The following is a 24,071-nucleotide window of genomic DNA, read 5'->3' on the forward strand; positions in this document are numbered from 1 at the left end:
TTTTTCAACAACATCACAAATCGTGGATTTTTTAAAGAATATTTTTCAACAACATCACAAATCGTGGATTTTTTAAAGAATATTTTTCAACAACATCACAAATCGTGGATTTTTTAAAGAATATTTTTCAACAACATCACAAATCGTGGATTTTTTAAAGAATATTTTTCAACAACATCACAAATCGTGGATTTTTTAAAGAATATTTTTCAACAACATCAAAAATCGTGGATTTTTTAAAGAATATTTTTCAACAACCAACAGATCACATCCTCTGCCTTTGGATTTTTTAAGGAATATTTTTCAACAACACACAGATCACATCCTTTGCCTTTGGATTTTTTAAGGAATATTTTTCCACGAACCAACAGATCACAAATTGTGGATTTTTTAAGGAATATTTTTCAACAACCAACAGGGAATATTTTTGAACAACCAACAGATCAGAAATCGTGGATTTTTTAAAGAATATTTTTCAACAACCAACAGGGAATATTTTTGAACAACCAACAGATCACAAATCGTGGATTTTTTAAAGAATATTTTTCAACAACATCACAAATCGTGGATTTTTTAAAGAATATTTTTCAACAACATCACAAATCGTGGATTTTTTAAAGAATATTTTTCAACAACATCACAAATCGTGGATTTTTTAAAGAATATTTTTCAACAACATCACAAATCGTGGATTTTTTAAAGAATATTTTTCAACAACATCACAAATCGTGGATTTTTTAAAGAATATTTTTCAACAACATCACAAATCGTGGATTTTTTAAAGAATATTTTTCAACAACATCACAAATCGTGGATTTTTTAAAGAATATTTTTCAACAACATCACAAATCGTGGATTTTTTAAAGAATATTTTTCAACAACATCACAAATCGTGGATTTTTTAAAGAATATTTTTCAACAACATCACAAATCGTGGATTTTTTAAAGAATATTTTTCAACAACATCACAAATCGTGGATTTTTTAAAGAATATTTTTCAACAACATCACAAATCGTGGATTTTTTAAAGAATATTTTTCAACAACATCACAAATCGTGGATTTTTTAAAGAATATTTTTCAACAACATCACAAATCGTGGATTTTTTAAAGAATATTTTTCAACAACATCACAAATCGTGGATTTTTTAAAGAATATTTTTCAACAACATCACAAATCGTGGATTTTTTAAAGAATATTTTTCAACAACATCACAAATCGTGGATTTTTTAAAGAATATTTTTCAACAACATCACAAATCGTGGATTTTTTAAAGAATATTTTTCAACAACATCACAAATCGTGGATTTTTTAAAGAATATTTTTCAACAACATCACAAATCGTGGATTTTTTAAAGAATATTTTTCAACAACATCACAAATCGTGGATTTTTTAAAGAATATTTTTCAACAACATCACAAATCGTGGATTTTTTAAAGAATATTTTTCAACAACATCACAAATCGTGGATTTTTTAAAGAATATTTTTCAACAACATCACAAATCGTGGATTTTTTAAAGAATATTTTTCAACAACATCAAAAATCGTGGATTTTTTAAAGAATATTTTTCAACAACATCACAAATCGTGGATTTTTTAAAGAATATTTTTCAACAACATCACAAATCGTGGATTTTTTAAAGAATATTTTTCAACAACATCACAAATCGTGGATTTTTTAAAGAATATTTTTCAACAACATCACAAATCGTGGATTTTTTAAAGAATATTTTTCAACAACATCACAAATCGTGGATTTTTTAAAGAATATTTTTCAACAACATCACAAATCGTGGATTTTTTAAAGAATATTTTTCAACAACATCACAAATCGTGGATTTTTTAAAGAATATTTTTCAACAACATCACAAATCGTGGATTTTTTAAAGAATATTTTTCAACAACATCACAAATCGTGGATTTTTTAAAGAATATTTTTCAACAACATCACAAATCGTGGATTTTTTAAAGAATATTTTTCAACAACATCACAAATCGTGGATTTTTTAAAGAATATTTTTCAACAACATCACAAATCGTGGATTTTTTAAAGAATATTTTTCAACAACATCACAAATCGTGGATTTTTTAAAGAATATTTTTCAACAACATCACAAATCGTGGATTTTTTAAAGAATATTTTTCAACAACATCACAAATCGTGGATTTTTTAAAGAATATTTTTCAACAACATCACAAATCGTGGATTTTTTAAAGAATATTTTTCAACAACATCACAAATCGTGGATTTTTTAAAGAATATTTTTCAACAACATCACAAATCGTGGATTTTTTAAAGAATATTTTTCAACAACATCACAAATCGTGGATTTTTTAAAGAATATTTTTCAACAACATCACAAATCGTGGATTTTTTAAAGAATATTTTTCAACAACATCACAAATCGTGGATTTTTTAAAGAATATTTTTCAACAACATCACAAATCGTGGATTTTTTAAAGAATATTTTTCAACAACATCACAAATCGTGGATTTTTTAAAGAATATTTTTCAACAACATCACAAATCGTGGATTTTTTAAAGAATATTTTTCAACAACCAACAGATCACATCCTCTGCCTTTGGATTTTTTAAGGAATATTTTTCAACAACACACAGATCACATCCTTTGCCTTTGGATTTTTTAAGGAATATTTTTCCACGAACCAACAGATCACAAATTGTGGATTTTTTAAGGAATATTTTTCAACAACCAACAGGGAATATTTTTGAACAACCAACAGATCAGAAATCATGGATTTTTTAAAGAATATTTTTCAACAACCAACAGGGAATATTTTTGAACAACCAACAGATCACAAATCGTGGATTTTTTAAAGAATATTTTTCAACAACATCACAAATCGTGGATTTTTTAAAGAATATTTTTCAACAACATCACAAATCGTGGATTTTTTAAAGAATATTTTTCAACAACATCACAAATCGTGGATTTTTTAAAGAATATTTTTCAACAACATCACAAATCGTGGATTTTTTAAAGAATATTTTTCAACAACATCACAAATCGTGGATTTTTTAAAGAATATTTTTCAACAACATCACAAATCGTGGATTTTTTAAAGAATATTTTTCAACAACATCACAAATCGTGGATTTTTTAAAGAATATTTTTCAACAACATCACAAATCGTGGATTTTTTAAAGAATATTTTTCAACAACATCACAAATCGTGGATTTTTTAAAGAATATTTTTCAACAACATCACAAATCGTGGATTTTTTAAAGAATATTTTTCAACAACATCACAAATCGTGGATTTTTTAAAGAATATTTTTCAACAACATCACAAATCGTGGATTTTTTAAAGAATATTTTTCAACAACATCACAAATCGTGGATTTTTTAAAGAATATTTTTCAACAACATCACAAATCGTGGATTTTTTAAAGAATATTTTTCAACAACATCACAAATCGTGGATTTTTTAAAGAATATTTTTCAACAACATCACAAATCGTGGATTTTTTAAAGAATATTTTTCAACAACATCACAAATCGTGGATTTTTTAAAGAATATTTTTCAACAACATCACAAATCGTGGATTTTTTAAAGAATATTTTTCAACAACATCACAAATCGTGGATTTTTTAAAGAATATTTTTCAACAACATCACAAATCGTGGATTTTTTAAAGAATATTTTTCAACAACATCACAAATCGTGGATTTTTTAAAGAATATTTTTCAACAACATCACAAATCGTGGATTTTTTAAAGAATATTTTTCAACAACATCACAAATCGTGGATTTTTTAAAGAATATTTTTCAACAACCAACAGATCACATCCTCTGCCTTTGGATTTTTTAAGGAATATTTTTCAACAACACACAGATCACATCCTTTGCCTTTGGATTTTTTAAGGAATATTTTTCCACGAACCAACAGATCACAAATTGTGGATTTTTTAAGGAATATTTTTCAACAACCAACAAGGAATATTTTTGAACAACCAACAGATCAGAAATCGTGGATTTTTTAAACAATATTTTTCAACAACCAACAGATCACAAATCATGGATTTTTAAAGAATATTTTTCAACAACAGTGCACTATTTAACGTATACTTTTTAACAACCAAGAGATCACAAATCGGGGATTTTGTAAAGAATCACAAATCTGCGTATTTTTCAACAACCAACAGATCACAAATTGTGGATTTTTTAATAAATTTTCGTTTTATAGGTATTTAGCTACAATTCTTCTTGTAGAGGTACCCGAAGTAGTCGATCGAGTGGAGTACAGGGCTAAATCGGCGGTACCTCCCTAACAAAAGTTTAAATTTTTCGCTAATGTGCAGCTATTAAGCTCAAGGATTGCTTTGAAATGTTTATCGAAGTTCGCATTTGTAACTACAACATAATTTTTTCGTGGGCAAGTCCATGCTTTCGACATTATAACCCAAAATCTGTAAAAATCCTGCGGTGTATATTTGATTGCATCTTCGTACCTGTACAGCACAGCTAGGTCCCGGTCCACACTAGAGTGATTTCAATGACATAATTTTATGAAATTATGCGTTTTCACATCGAGTTCCCCACTACAGCAATTACGTGACGTTACTCTACTGTATAACTCAATCTAGGACGCATAATGTCATGAAATTTTTTTCAATAAAATCACTCTTGTGTGGACCGGGACTAGGATAGTGTGCATTCCAGGATACCGAAGCGTGGAATAAGATTTAATTCTACTAAATTTGGACTATATTAGAAAAATCTTTGGGCGCCATACAATGACAGTCAATTATAATTGGAATTAATACATGCTGCGGCATAGCTCGCCGGATGGGGGAATTCATTTTCCAATTGACTGCACTTCTAAACTGATGTAACTTTATTGATTTGATTTCGATTTGTAACTATCTTTTGAACTTATAAATGTGAAGCAAAAATGGAGAAAAACGCTTACTTTTACTTCCTTTAGCAAGACATCATTAAATAAATACATATCTGGGTTCCACTTAAAGTGGGATTTTGCTGTGATACTTCTTTTGATTTGTATTGAAACAGGCTACATACCCTCAATTTGTAGTAAATTCAATATCTGTAAGCTCAGTACTTGTCAAATATGTACATACAAAACGTGTCACTTATGACGTATTTACAAAGATTAAAAGCATTTACAACAATTCGAAAAAAAAATACGTAGCTTATTTTTAAACATGTGCTTGTGGATAGTGTTTATTCTGTTTAACTATTTGCACACACGCACTAACTCAAAAGCATTTTCTTTAAACATAAAAGAACATCATTACGTTTTATGGCGAATGAGATTGTTCATAAAATTTGATGGTGTGTAATACGCAATTAAACAACACTACGAGAAAGAAAAAACACTATTAAGAACTCTAAAACCCGGCAATGCCATTTAATTGTGCGACAACATAACGCCTATGAAGAATGTTTGTGAAAGCGTATGACGAAACTCAACTCTAATTAACACCATCACATGTGTAAATAGAAGACGTTTTACTAATTGTGAATGTGTGTGTTTGTTCTTGAAGAGAGATGGTTTTTACCGGGTATTTACCCGGTAAATACCCACACGGTGGGTAAATACCGGGTAAATACCCATTTGTGGGTATTTATTTGGGTATTTACTATATTGAATCGCTAATACAAAATCTTAGACCCTATTTCTGGGTTTAGGTTATGAAATCGATTCAAAATGGATAGTTTTACAATACTTTAAATAAGTGGGTAAATACTTGGGTAAATACCCGAGTATTTACCCAAGTGTTGGGTAAATACTCAGTAACTGCCGAACTACTTGACGTAGGCTGACAAAATTTGGCTCAAACCTTTATTATGTCAAAAGAACTTCTGGTACTGAACATGGGGTCTCTGGGTCCATGTTTTGATATAGCCCCCATATATCCGTACCTCCCGATTTAAGGTATTTTGTACCTATTAGCCTCATTGTACAATCATATTGGCTGAAATTTGGCAAAGTGAGTTCTTAATATGTAGAAAATATCCTTGCAAAAATTTGTCAACATAGGTCCACGTTTTCTAATAGCCCCCATATAAGGGTACCCCGATTTCGAGTATTTACCTAATGTTGGGTAAAAACTATTTAACTGCCGAACCACTTGACGTAGGCTGACGAAATTTGGCTGAAATGTTACTTATGTCAAGAGAACATCTGGTATTGAAAATGGGGTCTCTGGGTCCACGGATTCATATAGCCCCCATATAACCGTACCTCCCGATTTCAGAAACCCATATTGGGGCTACAAGAAAACGTGAACCTACGTCGACAATTGTTTTGCAAGGAAGTTTTATACATATGGGGAACTCACCGTACCAAATTACAGCCAATTTGGTTGTAAAATGTGGCTAATAGATGATAAATACCTTAAATCGGGAGGTACGGCTATATGGGGGCTATACGGAAACATGGACCTAGGGACTCCATTTTCAATACCTTTAATACAATTGATATAATAATGTTTTGAGCCAAATTTTGCAGGCTACGTCAAGTGGTTCGGCAGTTAAAGAGTTTTTACCCAACATTAGGGTAAATACTCGAAATCGGGGTATCCCCTATGGGGGCTATTAGAAAACGTGGACCTATGTTGACAAATTTTTGCAAGGATATTTTCTACATATTGAGAACTCACTATGTCAAATTTCAGCCAATATGATTGTACAATGAGGCAAATAGACAAAAAATACCTTAAATCGGGAGGTACCGTTATATGGGGGCTATATCAAAACATGGACCCAGAGACCCCATGTTCAGTACCAGAAGTTCTTTTGACATAAGAAAGATTTGAGCCAAATTTTGTCAGCCTACGTCAAATGGTTCGGCAGTTAAAGAGTTTTTACCCAACATTGGGTAAATACTCGAAATCGGGGTGCCCTTATATGGGGCTATTAGAAAACGTGGACCTATGTTGACAAATTTTAGCAAGGATATTTTCTACATATTGAGAACTCACTTTGCCAAATTTCAGCCAGTATGATTGTACAATGAGGCTAATAGGTACAAAAACCTTAAATCGGGAGGTACGGATATATGGGGGCTATATCAAAACATGGACCCAGAGACCCCATGTTCAGTACCAGAAGTTCTATTGACATAAGAAAGATTTGAGCCAAATTTTGTCAGGCTACGTCAAGTAGTTCGGCAGTTAATGAGTTTTTACCCAACGCTTAAGTAAATACTCGGGTATTTACCCAAGTATTTACCCACTTGTTTAAAGTATTGTAAAACTATCCATTTTGAATCGATTTCATAACATAAACCCAGAAATAGGGTCTAAGATGTTGTATTAGCGATTCAATATAGTAAATACCCAAATAAATACCCACAAATGGGTATTTACCCGGTATTTACCCAATTTACCCAATTTACCGGGTATTTACCCATTGGGTATTTACCCACTGTCCATCTCTATTCTTGAAGTACCCACATACTTCGTATTACAGCCAGCAATTTGCCCTGCGAACTAGAATACTTATACCTGTAAGTATCAGGAAGAAATGTGTAAACACAAACACACATTTCCAGACAAGTGAGTAAATGAGATTATCCATGGTCGTAGGGAGCATGTTTTCTTTTCTCCGGAATTGTGGTAACTTTTAAGGCAATGTTCTCAAAAAATTCTAATTTTGTTATAGGAAAAACGTCGCTTAGCTACGCCAATGTTATCATCTTTAAATTTCTCTTCCTCAAACAAACTTTCTATGGCTCTTCATTAACACTCATTTCAGTGTTTCATGTCAACCAAGTTAGTAAAAATGCTGCAAGGTAATATTTTGATTACATTGCCATGGTGTGTGTGTGGATGTGTGTAGCGGCTGGTGCTATGTGACAATATATGTAAAAGAAGGCTTTTGTGGATTTCATCGTTAAATTCATGGAATCTTTGTTGACGCTTTAGTAGGCCATTTTTATTTAAGTAACCATAACATGTTGCCGCCTACATTCAGGCTTAGTAGACAGCTCGCTAATGTGTGTAAATAATTGTGGTGTGTGTTCTTGTGTTATGCTAGATTAAGATGCTATACCTAGATAGGTTATTTAAACAGTTCCCTAGGCACTAGGTGCAAATTTTTAAGGGGGGTATTAAAACTTTGTAACCATCAGACTCATTGAAATAATGGTTTTAGACCCCACATGCGTTTTAAGGCGATTTCGAGTCGATCTAATCATATAATTTTGTCAGTCGGACTGGTTACAAAGATAACTTTCGCACGGATATTTCTTAAAAAATATGATTAAGTTCAAAGATTCATAATGTCTGTCAACTTCTTTGATTATCTTCTCCAGAAAAGTTGAAACATTTTCGATTAAGTGCAGTTTAAGGATTTTTCGAGATATAATTTAACAAATTTATGATTTGTGAAATGTTGTGTCGTGGAAAAATATTCTTTTAAAAATCCACGATTTGTGAAATGTTGTGTCGTGGAAAAATATTCTTTAAAAATCCACGTTTGGTGATCTGTTGGTTCGTGGAAAATATTCTTTAAAAAATTCACGATTTGTGATCTGTTGGTTCGTTGAAAAATATTCTTTAAAAAATCCACGATTTGTGATCTGTTGGTTCGTTGAAAAATATTCTTTAAAAATCCACGATTTGTGATCTGTTGGTTCGTTGAAAAATATTCTTTAAAAAATCTACGATTTGTGATCTGTTGGTTCGTTGAAAAATATTCTTTAAAAAATCCACGATTTGTGATCTGTTGGTTCGTTGAAAAATATTCTTTAAAAAATCCACGATTTGTGATCTGTTGGTTCGTTGAAAAATATTCTTTAAAAAATCCACGATTTGTGATCTGTTGGTTCGTTGAAAAATATTCTTTAAAAAATCCACGATTTGTGATCTGTTGGTTCGTTGAAAAATATTCTTTAAAAAATCCACGATTTGTGATCTGTTGGTTCGTTGAAAAATATTCTTTAAAAAATCCACGATTTGTGATCTGTTGGTTTGTGGAAAAATATTCTTTAAAAAATCCACGATTTGTGATCTGTTGGTTTGTGGAAAAATATTCTTTAAAAAATCCACGATTTGTGATCTGTTGGTTTGTGGAAAAATATTCTTTAAAAAATCCACGATTTGTGATCTGTTGGTTTGTGAAAAAATATTCTTTAAAAAATCAACGATTTGTGAATTGTTGGTTCGTGGAAAATATTCTTTAAAAAATCCACGATTTGTGAACTGTTGGTTCGTGGAAAATATTCTTTAAAAAATCCACGATTTGTGATCTGTTGGTTCGTTGAAAAATATTCTTTAAAAAATCCACGATTTGTGATCTGTTGGTTCGTTGAAAAATATTCTTTAAAAATCCACGATTTGTGATCTGTTGGTTCGTTGAAAAATATTCTTTAAAAAATCCACGATTTGTGATCTGTTGGTTCGTTGAAAAATATTCTTTAAAAAATCCACGATTTGTGATCTGTTGGTTCGTTGAAAAATATTCTTTAAAAAATCCACGATTTGTGATCTGTTGGTTCGTTGAAAAATATTCTTTAAAAAATCCACGATTTGTGATCTGTTGGTTCGTTGAAAAATATTCTTTAAAAAATCCACGATTTGTGATCTGTTGGTTCGTTGAAAAATATTCTTTAAAAAATCCACGATTTGTGATCTGTAGGTTCGTGGAAAAATATTCTTTAAAAAATCCACGATTTGTGATCTGTAGGTTCGTGGAAAAATATTCTTTAAAAAATCCACGATTTGTGATCTGTTGGTTCGTGGAAAAATTAACTTTTAAACAAGTGAGCAAAGGCTATAGTCGGGACGGGGCCGACCATGTGTTACCCTACACCACTACCCCTGTGCATAAGCTTTTCACTGGTAATCATTTCTTTTAGGGAATATAATCCGAATACCATCAAACATAATATGCCTCTTTCTCTCGGTACCCCAATAAGCAAACAAAATTTCGTGACCATCCGATCAAAATTGCCACCTGCAGCGTGATTGAAAAAAATGGAAGAATTGGATGCATTGTGGTATCTCCCTTGTTTGGCCACCTTCGCCAACCTACTTTACACCAATTTAAAGGTAATATTGTCTTCTTCTATTGACAGGCTTTGCCGTTGGAAACCCCTACTAGAAGCCGATATATTCACAAAGAATAAAACTTTGAATTTGTCACCACATGAGTATTTCCCCATTCCGACCCCTAAATATTATCCGACTATCACTACAATCAATAGGCTTCTTCCTCTGTGGTTGTCTTTTTCTCCAAATAAGTTTTTTGTCCATTCCGACCCCTGAATATTATCCGACCATCACCAAAATCAATAGGCTTTTTTCTCTGTAGGATCCCCATTAGCCCCCAAAATTTCGTGACGATCCGATCAAAATTGCGACCTGTAGCGTGATTTCCAAAAAAGTGGAAAAATGGGATGTATTGCCGACTATTGCGATATCTCCGTTATGTGGCCACCTACGCCAACCTACTTTGTATCAATGTAAAGATGGGATTTTCTACTTTCATAGTCAGACTTTGTTTTTGGAAGATCCCCAACCGAAGCTGTGATATTCGTCATTATTATTAAAATCGCAAAAATAAAAAGTTGGGTTCTATTAGCGGCTATTGCGATGTATTCCTTGTTTGATCACCTATGAGAGCCAGATCATTAGAAAGGCGATATTTTCAACTTTCATGGCCAGGTTCTGCTTTTGGTATAAACCATATTGAAGCTGAGATATCCGCTTAGGAAAAAATCGTTGTCTTTTTCTCCAAATAAGTTTTTTCCCCATTACGACCCCTAAATATTATCCGACCATCACTAAAATCAATAGGCTTCTTCATCTGTGTGACCCCCATTAGCCCTCTAAACTTCGTGACGATCCGATCAAAATTGCGACCTGTAGCGTGATTTCCAAAAAAGTGGAAAAATGGGATGTATTGCCGACTATTGCGATATCTCCCTTATTTGGTCACCTGCGCCGACCTAGTTTACATCATTGTAAAGGTGGGATCTTCTACTTTCATAGCCAGGCTTTGCTTTTGGAAAGTCCGCAACCAAAGCTGTGGTATTCGTCATTATATTTAAAATCGCAAAAATGAAAATATGGGTTTTATTTGCGACTATTGTGATATCTTCGTTGTTTGATCACCTACGAGAACCTACTTTACATCATTAGAAAGGTGATATTTTCTACTTTTATTGTCAGGTTTTGCTTTTGGTATACCCAATATAGAAGCTGAGATATTCGCTTTGGAAAAAAAAGTTGTCTTTTTATCCACAAAAGTTTTTTGCCCATTCCGACCCCTAAATATTATCCGACCATCACCAAAATCAATAGGCTTCTTCCCCTCCGGGACCCCCATCAACATCCAAAATTTCGTGACGATCCGATCAAAATTGCGACCTGTAGCGTGATTACAAGGTTTAGATGGACAGACGGACAGACTGACAGACGGACGGACGGACGGACGGACTGACGGACGGACACACATAGCCAGATCGACTCAGCTCGTCGAGACATTAATTTTGGTATATATAAGTATGGGTCTACGACCATTATTTCGATGCGTTACAAACTTTTTGGCCAAAACCAACTTATAATACCCTCCCCACATAGTGGTGTAGGGTATAAAAATCCACGATTTTTAGAATTTTAGAACCGATGTTTCTAATTGTTCTCCGGCTTACCATAAATCCAACACCTAACTTTGCTTTAGCAAAATACTACTAATATTAATTTCCTGGAAGCGTACATTGGCCATTATCATCGTTTAATTTCAGTTTTAATTCTGATTACCATTTAAATGTTTACCCGCTTCGTGTTATGTATGTAACAGCAATTTGTAAATAATTTTAATTACATATTTAACTGAAATTATTCCAAAACTTTTTTCCAAATTTACAATTACAAATCTACCTACTTGATTTCGTGAGAGAGAAAGAGTGAGAGGAATAATTATTTATTAAGCAAATAATTATCCGCAAACAATGTTGGCTTCAGTTACATTTCACTTAAAATGCAAAACATGTACATTTTCACATCGCATGGTCCTTTAAGCTATTCGGGTGTTGGTTGTTTAAATGCCACGTGCATACCGAAGTGCTGCTTTCTGACACAAACAAAGCGTGAAATGTTTTTAACTGGTGTTACATTTCTCAGAAACGCCTTCAGCCTTTGTGGCAAACATTCGCAGCTCAGTGGATTTACCGAAAAAAATTAACGAGAAATTAATATTGGGAATTTAAATACGGCTTCCCTCTTGACCCAGAGGTCATTTATATTTTGTTGCTAGAATTTTTAATTTTTATTAAAAAGTTGATGTAATTTGGATATCCATGCTTTTAACATAAAGGCAAGAGTTTACAAATAAGGAATATTTGTTGTTAAATACAATAACATATACAATCTTTGTACAAATCTTTAGTGTGTGAATTTTCCTACAAATTTATTGCCTACAATATAGACATCATCTAAAGTTGTCCTGTAATCGCCCACAGATGTGTCTGTAATAAATTTTGTGTGACCTTGAATATCCATTTGCCGAAAGTATCTCTCTATTCATTATTATTGCAAACAAGTAGAAACATTAAACGATATCCGAATCCATTCATTCAGTAGTACATGACTAAAATTAATGAGCCAATTAAAATAGGCAAATATATTTATCTTCTGTTTCTGTTTACAGGATATGCCCACAAGGAGTGTGAAATAAACGGTGAATGGTATAAACACCCCCTAACCAATAGATCATGGTCAAATTATACCACCTGTGTAAATATCGAAGACTTGGAGGTAAGTTTGTAGAAACATAAAACAGAAAAGCTCATAAATAATAATGCCTATATTTTATATTTCTTGTGATTTATTGCTTTATCCTTCCGATTGCTGTAATTCATTTCTTCACTTTGCTACAGCAATTACCATTGAATTGTCTCCATTTATTGTCTCCTTTCAAAACATACCTTTACAGTTGAGAGTTGAACAAATACTCGTTAAATGTTGCCAAATTTTCGTTAAAAATATTCTTTAAAAAATTCCATAATTTGAGATATGTTGGTCGTTGAAAACATAATTCTTAAATGTCTACAATTTGTCCTTAAAATATTGCTTAAACTTCCACTATTTGGTCAATGTTGGTGCTTGAAAAAATATTCCTTAAAAATCTTCGATATGGTCCTTGTTCGTGTTTGAAAAAATATTCCTTTAAACTCCTCGATTTGGTTGTTGTTGTTGTTGTTGTAACAGTGTTTTTGTTATGTTTATTTGTTCGTTCCTCTGTTCAATCTGGCTCTGGGTCTATCTCCAGTTCCAGAAAAGTGGCTGCTTCGATGGGATGTAGCCAATGGAGTTAGATGGGTAGGTTTGGCGGGGCAGTTAAAAAGGTGTTGTGTGTCGTGCGGGCCCATGGCGCATACTGGGCATATGTCTTGCACGGCGCGATCGATTTCCGCCCAATACGAATTTAGGCGACTGCAATATCCCGAGCGTAGTTGAGCCAAAACTACTCTGGTTTGTCGTGGCAGCTGACGCTCCTCAGCTGCGATAGATGGAGGATGTACTCCTAGTACTTTATTCACACTATAATTGCCTAAGGCCTTGGCAACTGCGTCCGTGTGAATGCTATTCAATCCTGCTTGATATGCTTGTTGATCTAGGGGTTCTCTCCAGTATCGTTGGACCTCTCCCTCTAGAGCATGGATATCCTTCCTGATCTCCCTGAATGGTCCGGGCCTACCCACAAGATGGTGATTGGGATGGCTCACACGATAACATCCAAGCAGGTACTGCAACGAAAGCATCTCATTGTGTTGCTTTACAGGAAGAATTTTTGCCTCCTCATGTAGATGGTCCACTGAAGATTTGAGGAGGCACCCTGTCGCTGTTCTCAGGGCGGCATTCTGGCAAGTTTGAATCTTTTTTCAGTTCTAATCACACAATCTCGGGGACCAGACTGGAGCCGCATAGCTTACCACAGACCGACCTATCGCGTAATACGTGGCCAACAAGGTTTCCTTATCTGCACCCCAAGTGCTGCCGGCTAGGGACTTAAGGACCTTTTTCCTACTTTTCAACATGTCGCAGATAGCTGTGGCGTGTGCGCACGACTTGAATGTAGTGTCGAATGTGACCCCTAAAATTTTAGGGCAGTTTGTGGTCGGAATTCTGCTACCGTCGACCACGACATTCAACTCACGTCCAAACTGCTCCGTCCATGTGGTGAACAGAGTGGCTGTAGATTTTGTGTGGGAAATCTGCATATTCCTCGAATGGAAAAAAGGTGGTAAGATCGGTTTAATAGTTGTTCAGTCTCTCACAGATGTCATCAGGATAGGTACCCGACGCCAGGATCGTGCAATCATCCGCATACGTCAGGATCTCAATGCCATCTGGAGGGGGTGGAATACAGGAGAGGTAGAGGTTAAACAATTCCGGAGATATCACCCCACCTTGGGGAACTCCCTGTTTCACTCTACGGGGTTTGGACTTCTTATTCCTGAATTTCCCAACGTTTCAAGCTTGGCCGGAAGATTGTCTGCTCAATGTCCTCAAACAGCGTGGAGTGTCTGACTGTATCAAAGGCTTTTGATAAGTCAAGCGCCACCATCACTGTTCTATCGCACGGCCGTCTCTGGTTGAGTCCTTTACAGATATATGTGGTAATGGCGTGCAGCGCTGTTGTCGTGCTGTGCTGTTTACGGAATCCATGTTGATGATCGGCAACTTAATAGCTATTTCTGATACTGGGGAGGAGCAAGGCCTCAAGTGTCTTTGCTACGGGCGACAAAAGCGAAATCGGTCTGTACGATTCACTTTTGCTGGCATCCTTGCCTGGCTTCCGTAATGGGACCACCCTGCACATTTTCCAGACTTCGGGAACAACGAGGGTGGCTAGCGACAAGTTGAAGATTTTGGTGAGATACTCGACTCCAGGCTCATCCAGCTGCTTTAACATTACCATGGAGATTCCATCAGGGCCCAATGCTTTGGATGATTTAGCGTTCTTGATGGCATTGGCAACTTCATCCATTGTAAATTGTGGTGGTTCATCCTCGGCAGGAAGAGATCTGATGCGACGTAATACTCTTCTCTTCGCCCTGTCACTCTTGGGATGCTCGACAAACTGTCGATTGAAATTACTTGCGCACCTCTTCGGGTCAGTCAACGTAACGTCGCCAAACGTGACTGAGGTCCTATCTTCCCTTCTTCCAGGGTTCGAGAGTGACTTAACCGTTGCCCACAATTCACCTATACCGGCTCCAATGTTGCAGCTCTTCAGATGATTTAACCATTTGTTCCGCTTATGCTCGCCGACCAGCCTGTTAACTTCCAGTGTCAGCTCCCTGACTCTGGGGTCATTGGGGTTGATACGACGAAGCTCATCACGCTCATTTGCTAATCCCGTCGCCTCTGCTGGGAAATTTGGTCTTACTTCGGGTATTCGACCAGCAGGGATATGGCGAGCGGCTGCAGCAGTGATGATGTCCCGGAACGTCCTTTCCGCTACCCGAACATCAGAAGGATTGGGCAATTCTCTGAAGCGGTGATTGGTGAACTCTCTGAAACTCGGCCAATCAGCTTTTTTATGATTGACGAACGTGCGGCGTTCAGAGGTGATGAAGTCGGGTGGTCTGCTAATGGAGATAATTATGGGGAGATGATCTGATCCAAGGGAAATGACGGGTTGCCAGGTAACGTCATTTGTCAGACCAGGTGACACGATGGTTATGTCCGGCGAACTGTGACACTCTCCTCTAATTCTGGTAGGGGCGTCCTCATTGACCGTGCAAAACTTGGAGCTATAAATCTGCTCAGCCAGCCGATGGCCGAATGCCACATCTCATGATGCGCATTAAAATCCCCCAGGACCAGACGATTATGACCTTGCAAGAGCGGGCTAATGTCAGGCCTATAATCAGGGATACAGCTATTTCTCGGCGGGATGTATACATTCAGCAACTCTATCTCGGCAGCTCCACACCTGACTGCTACCCTTATACATTCCATGTACGGGTCATTAGAGACAGGCTCAAGCGAGATAGGTCTGTATTGGACAGACTGGTGCAATAGGAAAGCCAATCCCCCACCTCCACTTCTGGTGCGATCTTTCCTCAGAACATTGTAACCATCACAATGCTCTAGGCTGTGGTTGTTGTTCAGCTTGGTTTCCTGCACCGCCGCGACCTTGATGTTCTTCCGACTCATAAAATCTACTATCTCCTCGATCTTACCTCGGAGTCCATTGCAATTCATTTGCAAAAAGGATGCATTTTCGGGGATTGGGACAACAACGGCTGGTGTTAAAGGCTGCGTGTGTGGTTGTTGCCGAGGGGACTGCGGGGGAGTTTCGTAATCTGACGACGAGGGAGTCTCGTAATCCGACGACGACTCACTGGGGACAGTGTTCACACAGCATGCAGCAGCATAGTCCCTGTCGTAGTCCCTCACGTGGACGAGTCTAGAGCAACCCCATAGATGCACCCACTCCTGACATCTATTGCTCGATTTGGTCGTTGTTGGTGCTTGAAAAAATGTTCCTTAAAACTCCACGATTGGTCCTTGTTGGTGCTTGAAATAATATTCCTTAAAAATCCACGATATGTTCCTTGTTCGTGTTTGAAAAAATATTCCTTAAAACTCCTCGATTTGGTCGCTGTTGGTGCTTGAAAAAATGTTCCTTAAAACTCCACGATTGGTCCTTGTTGGTGCTTGAAATAATATTCCTTAAATATCCACGATATGGTCCTTGTTCGTGTTTGAAAAAATAGTCCTTAAAACTCTTCGATTGGTCCTTGTTGGTGTTTGAAAAAATATTTCTTGAAAATCCCCGATTTGGTCCTTGTTCGTGTTTGAAAAAATATTCCTTAAAAATCCATTGTCGGTGTTGGTGCTTGAAAATATATTCCTTAAAAATCCACGATTTGGTCCTTGAAAAATATTCCTTAAAAATCCACGATTTGGTCCTTGCAAAATATTCCTTAAAATCCTCCATTTGGACTTGAAAATATTCCTTAAAAATCCACGATTTGGTCCTTGAAAAATAACCCTTAAAAATCCCCGATTTGATCCTTGACAATATTCCTAAAAATCCACGATTTGGTCCTTGAAACATATTCTTAAAAAATCCACGATGTGGTCCTTGAAAAATATTTCTTAAAAATTTACGATTTGGTCTTTGAAAAATATTCCTTAGAAATTCACGATTTGGTCCTTGCAAAATAATATATATAATTGTTCCACAAACATCCCAGACGGGACAGGGGAGACCCGATTCATATTAACTGAATGATATGGGACCTTCTGCATGCAAGACGGGTGTGCATACAATTGCACCACGGTGGCACCAAAAATATTCCTTACAAATCCATGATTTGGTCCTTGACAAATATTCCTCAAAAATCCACGATTTGGTCCATGAAAAATATTCCTTTAAAATCCACGATTTGGGCCATGAAAAATATTCCTTTAAAACCCCCAATTATTCCATGAAAAATATTCCTTTAAAATCCACGATTTGGTCCTTGTTGGTGATTGAAAAAATATTCCTTAAATATCCAAGATTTGGTCCCTGAAAAATATCCATTAAAAATCCACGATTTGGTCCTTGTTGGTGCTTGAAAAAATATTCTAAGTACGGCGTTCCTTTGTACTGCCTGGGCAACAGCATCAGTGTGAATGCTATTCTGGTATACTTGATAAGCTCGTTGATCAAGAGGTCCTCGTTTATACCTTTATACCGTTTATACCTCTCTCTCCGCATTATGAAGATCTTTCCTGGCGCGCCTGGATAAGCCTGTTCATTAGATCGTTGCAGCCTGTTGATTTCCGGAGTTGGTTCTCTAACACTTGGTTCTTCAGGGTTTGTACGACGAAGCTCATCGTTCTCAGTTGCTAGTCCTGTCACCTCTGCTGGGAAGTTTGGTCTAATTTCGGTTATTCGACCAGCAGGTATGCGCCAAGCTGGTGCAGTTGTGATGATGTCCCGGAAAATTATCTAAGCTAAGCGGTGATTGGCGAATTATCTGAATTCTTGCCCATCAGCTGTTTCATGGTTAAGAAAAGTAAGGCGGTCAGAGGTTCTGCAGCCGGGCTGCCTTTTAAAGGAGAGGATTTCAGGAAGGTGGTCGGAGTCTAGTGAAATAACGGCTTGCAAGGAGACGTCATTTATAAAACCAAGTGTTACAATGGCAATGTCTGGTGAACTGTTACAATCTCCTCCTATCATCGTGAGCTATCAATTTGCTAGGCCAGCACTGTACCTCTCTGGTCATTGCCTAGAACGGAATGCCAATGCTCATGATGACCATTAGGGGCCCCAAGGTATTGCATTGCCCTCCAAAAGCGAACAAATGTCGGGATTATGACAGAATACCTATCGGCGGTATGTTAAAATTATGCAATTCTATCTCGACAGTCCTATACCCCTATACATTCGAAGCATGAATCCCTAGAGCTAAGCTTAAGCGATATAGGTATGTGCTGGACAGACTGGTATATAAGGATGGTAAGTCTCCCTCCTCCGCTTCTTGTACAATCTGCTGGTAACGGCGAGCTTTGTTGTTACATTTCCTCTGACTGTTTTGCGGAGAATTTTGCAATTGCATTGGAAGAATGATACATTTTCAAGGCGCTGAACAACAGAGAACTGGCCGTCGTAGTATTGCCACGATTTGTTGTCCGTTGGTCCCGTTTATTTTTTTCCTTATATACCATTAAAAATTATATAACTTAATTTCCCTTTTATTTAACCATTTTCTTACTATTTCATTAAACTCCTGTTCCCTTTTTTTCTTAATTTCTTTTCAGTGGCAAAGTAGTGTAAATTTAATGTATAAAATCGGCTATGGCATTTCGTTAATTGCCATTCTCCTATCACTGTTTATCCTGTGCTATTTCAAGTAAGTATTAACAACCATCGTAGAACACTTTGTTATTCGAAAGATTTATGGCTTTGCCATGTAAATTAATGATCCGACAAGCAAAGGCACTCAACTCAGCTCAACTACTTTCAATGGATAGAGAATACAAAAGAGGCAATAGAGAAATTAATGTTAATTATTTTTACATCAACAGTTATTTGTTTTATCGGTTGGTTGTTGAGGTTAACGTTGTAAGGGGAGATCTTCGCAGTATGGGCATAATTTATATTAGTTTGTTTAACCATAATTAGACATCGGATTTTGCATATTTGCATATTTTTTATTAATAAAGATACGAAAATTCTGATTGGACCAAAATTCGTTTTGAAGAAAACTGAGTGCAATGACAGGCTCATATTTTTTATTTTTTTGCATATTTGCATATTTTGCATATGCACAAAATATGCAAAAAATATGCAAAATATGCAAAAAATATGCAAAATATGCAAAAAATATGCAAAAAATGCAAAAAATATGCAAAATATGCAACTAATTTTTTTGACGAAAATCGTCAAATTAAATTTGGAAAGTCATCAAAAAGTGTTCTAAATTAAGTTTATTGTCGTTAAACGTCGATTTCATAGCAGATTATTATGTTATTAATTATTATTCCGCCAAAGCAATAAATCTGGACTAAAAGACTTAGAAAATTTCCTATAACCCAGCCTTCTTATTACAACATAAGTTGCTTTCTAATACAAATTTTTTTAAAAACTCAATCAGAAATGTCAAAATGAACGTATCCAAATATGTTGATAGTTTCTGCCAAATTGTCTGACAGAATAACAAAGACTAAGACAATATTGAATATTACATAAAATCTTTCATATTTTACTAAAAACATATAACATATAAAAACATATACAGGGCAATCATAAATATTTCCCTCCGAATTTCCCGCACGGAAAATAATTTTAGAAACTCTTTTAAAATCAATATTTGTTAAAAGTTGAAAGCTACTAGATTCGCGTCACGATAGCATATTCTAGTCGAATTGACAAAAATATTCCCTTTTTGGGCATAAATATGGAGAAAAAATTGTGAAATTTGGGAAAGAAAACAAATTATGCACGGAATTTTTATTCATGATTGCACTGATAACTATATTTTAATACCCTAAGGGTATTATGTCCAATTCGCATAAAAGATGGAGATTTTTTTGCCCTAGGGCGATCCCTGTTTATTTTGGTAAGAATCGATTCAGATTTGGATATTGCACATATATATACAGTATAATCTCGATAATCCCTACACCAGAGGTTTCGGTGTTGTCCGAATTATCAAATTGTCCGGATTAACGAACAGTAAAGAAAATAAATTATTTTCTATGATTAAATAACTCGTGGTAGTAATATAATACTCTACGTGCTCTAGGTGTTAAAAATAGTGAGATTTTTCTATACGACAATCCGGACATTTTTATTGGCATTGCCCGTATTTGTTCTTTTCCTTACTTTTTACCAAATTACCATGCAACAAGACTCAATTTTCCCAAATTACCAAAACCGCCAAACAGATTGTGAAAGTAGAGCTAGAAATATGACGTTTTTAAAGTAAACATCAGGATGTAAGCAAAACACGGGACAGGTGTGAAATTTCATTTTTTTTTTTTTTTTTGAAAATTAAGATTCCTTGAAATCTTTGCCTTTTAGGTGTATAGTGCCTTTGGCAACTTTAATGACAATATTGCGGCGAATATTTTTCTTAATATATTTATTTATATCCTAGACAACAAGACAAATGTGTTATAAAAGGTGTTATATCCTTGTTCTCGATCATTTTTTCTATATGTTGCTGAAACAATTTTTACAGCAACTCCTCCATTAAACAACTGTCCAAATTCGAAACATTTGTAATAATTAGTTCAAATTATCGAGTACACGGTCAAGTATAAGTTAATTAATTGTATATTTTCTTTTAGACTGTGTTGTCAAAATTGTTTTCCTGTAGCAGGAATGAAAAAACTGTATTTTTTTAGCATTTCAAATGCTTTTCTAGCAGAAATATGTGAGTGGTTTTGCCATGTTAAAGATAATTCCAAGGGTTTGACTTATTTTACCACTACCACGCTATTGTGTGGTTTTTCTGAGTGATGTCATTTTGCACTAATCATTTGGTGTTCTTCGCATAAATTTTAACTACATCCAACTTTAAATAAAACTTGTTGTTTTTAAAAATTTGAAAACAACAAAACCCGAGATTGAGCTGAAATTATTTTACAACAATAAAATAGTACACATCTCAACAAAACTGCCAAAAGTGAATCTAAAAAGAATGCATTACTTTTCGCCGAGGAGTGAACATTTCCCAATTCTGCATTAAGCGGTTGTATGCTTACAATATACATATAAAATTATGTATTTTTAGTGCATTAAACAAAACCATGTCATCAATATTAAAGCGGCAGTTAGAACATTTTTCCAAAGAAGCTTTTTGACCACAAATATAGGACTAAACACTATAAAATATATCCAAATCTAATATGTGGATATTCAAAACGTATACTGGAACCTGGAATCGTAAATGGTACTTTAGTACTTTTTCCCATTTTGCGCTAAAAAACGAACACTTTTTCCAAAAACTAGAAAAAATTGCGATTTTATCTAAACAAAAATAGCGATGACTAACTCTAGCTCCTTTGTTTTTCTGCTAGACAATTTTGGCCGATTAGAAACTATCACCATATTTGGACACGTTGATTTTGACATTTCTGATTGAGTTTTTGAAATTTTTCCATTATCTATCTACATTTGTATAGAAAGCAAATTATGTTGTAATAGGAATGTTGGGTTATTTGACATTTTCTCACCTTGTGAAAACTGATTTAAGTCTTGTTAGTCTAGATTATCTGCAAAAAACTATGTTAAACGTCAAAAAACTTAATTTAGAATGCTTTTTTGATGATTTTCCAAATTTAATTGACGATTTTTGTCAAAAAAAACACTTGCAAATTTAGCATATTTTTTGCATATTTTGCATATATTTTGCATATTTTTTGCATATATTTTGCATATATTTTGCATATTTTTTGCATATTTTTTGCATATTTTTGATATGACCCCAAATATCGAAAAATTGACCCTCAAAACGCCTAGATCCAAAATTTGAGTCCAATCGGATAAGAAATAAAAAACATGCTAAAATCCGATGTCTAACCATAATTAGACCATTAAATGTTGATGTGGTTTCTTCTTCTTCGCCTTTCTAGAGAATGTTGGTTTTGCCATGAAATATTTTGTTGAAAAGAATCTAAAGAATTCGCATTAATAAATCTTGTATGGATGGATGACGAATGGTGTGAGTTGTACAATGAAAGATGTGAAAATATGGATTAAAAAAAATGCACGGGAAATAATATCACCCTAAGATTTTTATATAAAATCACTTTATAGAAATAAAAAATTATTTTAGTATTTTTTTTAGTAATTTTTGGTATCTTTTTTTTTTGTTTTATAGGGTGACATAAAAACCAAAACATTCCGCCGACACATATTTGCTTCAAATTCCCCTAACTCACTTGTTTCTCACTTGTTATTGAGAATTGTTCCATTAGATTCCCCATTGAATTCCCCGTCGTTTCTTTCAGTATCTAGCAAACGTCGCTGCCTCTACTTCATATTTAAATATCATAAAGCAAAAAATTAAATATTATTTCCTAAAGCCTTTCAGCTAAATTTACTTCAAACAAATTAAACGAAATGAAAAAATCAATACTTTACTACATTTATATTGTGAAAACCAACCTAGCCCTTCGCAGCTTATGTGGTCCATTACAAAGAGCTTTTTTGTTGTTTCTTTTGTTCAACCATTCATTTTTATACTGCTGCTGCTGCCGATGCACTTTTGACCTTTGTTGTGAGAATAATTTTCAAGGATAGGGTTGGCTAACTAAGAAAGAAATTTAATTTGCTGGCAAACGTAAAAAAGTCGACATTATAAAATATGCCAAGACTTATAAATAATGCTAGCTAGACACATGGAATGTTAACTTTTATTTATTCAATGCAACTTTGAACAAAAAATGAAAAATAGTTGGTGCTGCAGCTTTCTCAAATTGTGATGAGTATTTCATTTTCCATTTATTTTTATCTCTTAAAAACTATTTGTAATGCCTTACTTATGTTGTTACCCCAAAAGAGACTTGTAATATACAGTCATGATTTCTACACCTATTGTACACATTTTCATGCTTCTGCCCTCTTTAGATTTTCTCTTTAATGTATGTAAGTGGCGGATGCAACACACACACATAGTATAACCCAGCATGACAACAGTTTCCATAGATATTCGGTAGTAATTCACATTCTGTGAAAGAGAATTCTTAAGTGCACTTTTCGCACACACGGACAGGACTTGTGTAAAAATGTTGTTATAACAGCAGTTTATTCAAACACTTGAACGAGACTAACAAGTTTTGGGGGATCGATAATTACAAAATACATTTAAAAAAGTCGGTATTTTCTTTTATGGCACTAAGTACACTTATCGTAATTACTTTGACTAACTAGATAAATTACTCCCTACACCACACTGTGGTAGGGGGTATTATGTCTTTGTGCATTAGTACATAACCTGCAAGAGGAAACGAGATATAGCCATAGTTCCTCTTAGGGATATATATAGAATCACTTTCTGAGTCGATTTATGCAAGTCCGTCTGTCCATACTTCCGAACTTCTGTCCATGTATTTTTGTAATCAAAGTACAGCTCGCATTTATTGTACGCTTCGGTTACAACACAAACACAAAATGTCTTTTCAATATTGATTGAATTTGGAAAATGTGAAGAAAGTTGGTCCAGAAAAAAGTTAAATTTGTATTGGAAAATGTTTAGATTTTAATATAGTTCCCATATATATATTTTCGCACACTTGATGTATATGATCCATCCAACACACATTGTCTTTAAGAAAAAGTACAATAAATTACAGTCGCTATTTTAGTGAAAATCAAAATAGCTAAAACCAACCAAAAAGTCAGTTCAGTCATTAAGGACAGCCATAAAGAATTCTAAAAATCCACGAGCGTTTAGCTGAGCCTAAAAGATTTTTAAGTATCCATAAATGCGAAAATGTTCTTACTCCTAAGAAAGTTTTCTTAAAAATCTACAAGCCCTAAAGCTAATTTAAAAAGTATTATTTGAAATCCACAAGCATTAGCGGAAATTCTAAAAATGTTCTTAAGATTCCATGA

General features: G+C 34.8%; 1 protein-coding gene across 13 annotated transcripts in view; it reads left to right on the forward strand.

The window, feature by feature from the left end:
* Window positions 1–24,071, forward strand: part of Dh31-R (Diuretic hormone 31 Receptor) — a 451,262-nt gene that overhangs the window by 355,080 nt on the left and 72,111 nt on the right. For all 13 annotated transcript variants that reach the window (XM_073989144.1, XM_073989154.1, XM_073989149.1 and 10 more), the window contains 2 exons: window positions 12,648–12,754; window positions 18,767–18,858. In XM_073989144.1, the coding sequence (XP_073845245.1) occupies window positions 12,648–12,754; window positions 18,767–18,858 (199 nt within the window). The remainder of the gene's footprint in view (window positions 1–12,647; window positions 12,755–18,766; window positions 18,859–24,071) is intronic.

This window comes from Musca autumnalis, unplaced genomic scaffold (assembly GCF_047663935.1).
Source record: "Musca autumnalis isolate F117 unplaced genomic scaffold, ASM4766393v1 scaffold_5, whole genome shotgun sequence".
Lineage (NCBI taxonomy): Eukaryota > Metazoa > Arthropoda > Insecta > Diptera > Muscidae > Musca > Musca autumnalis.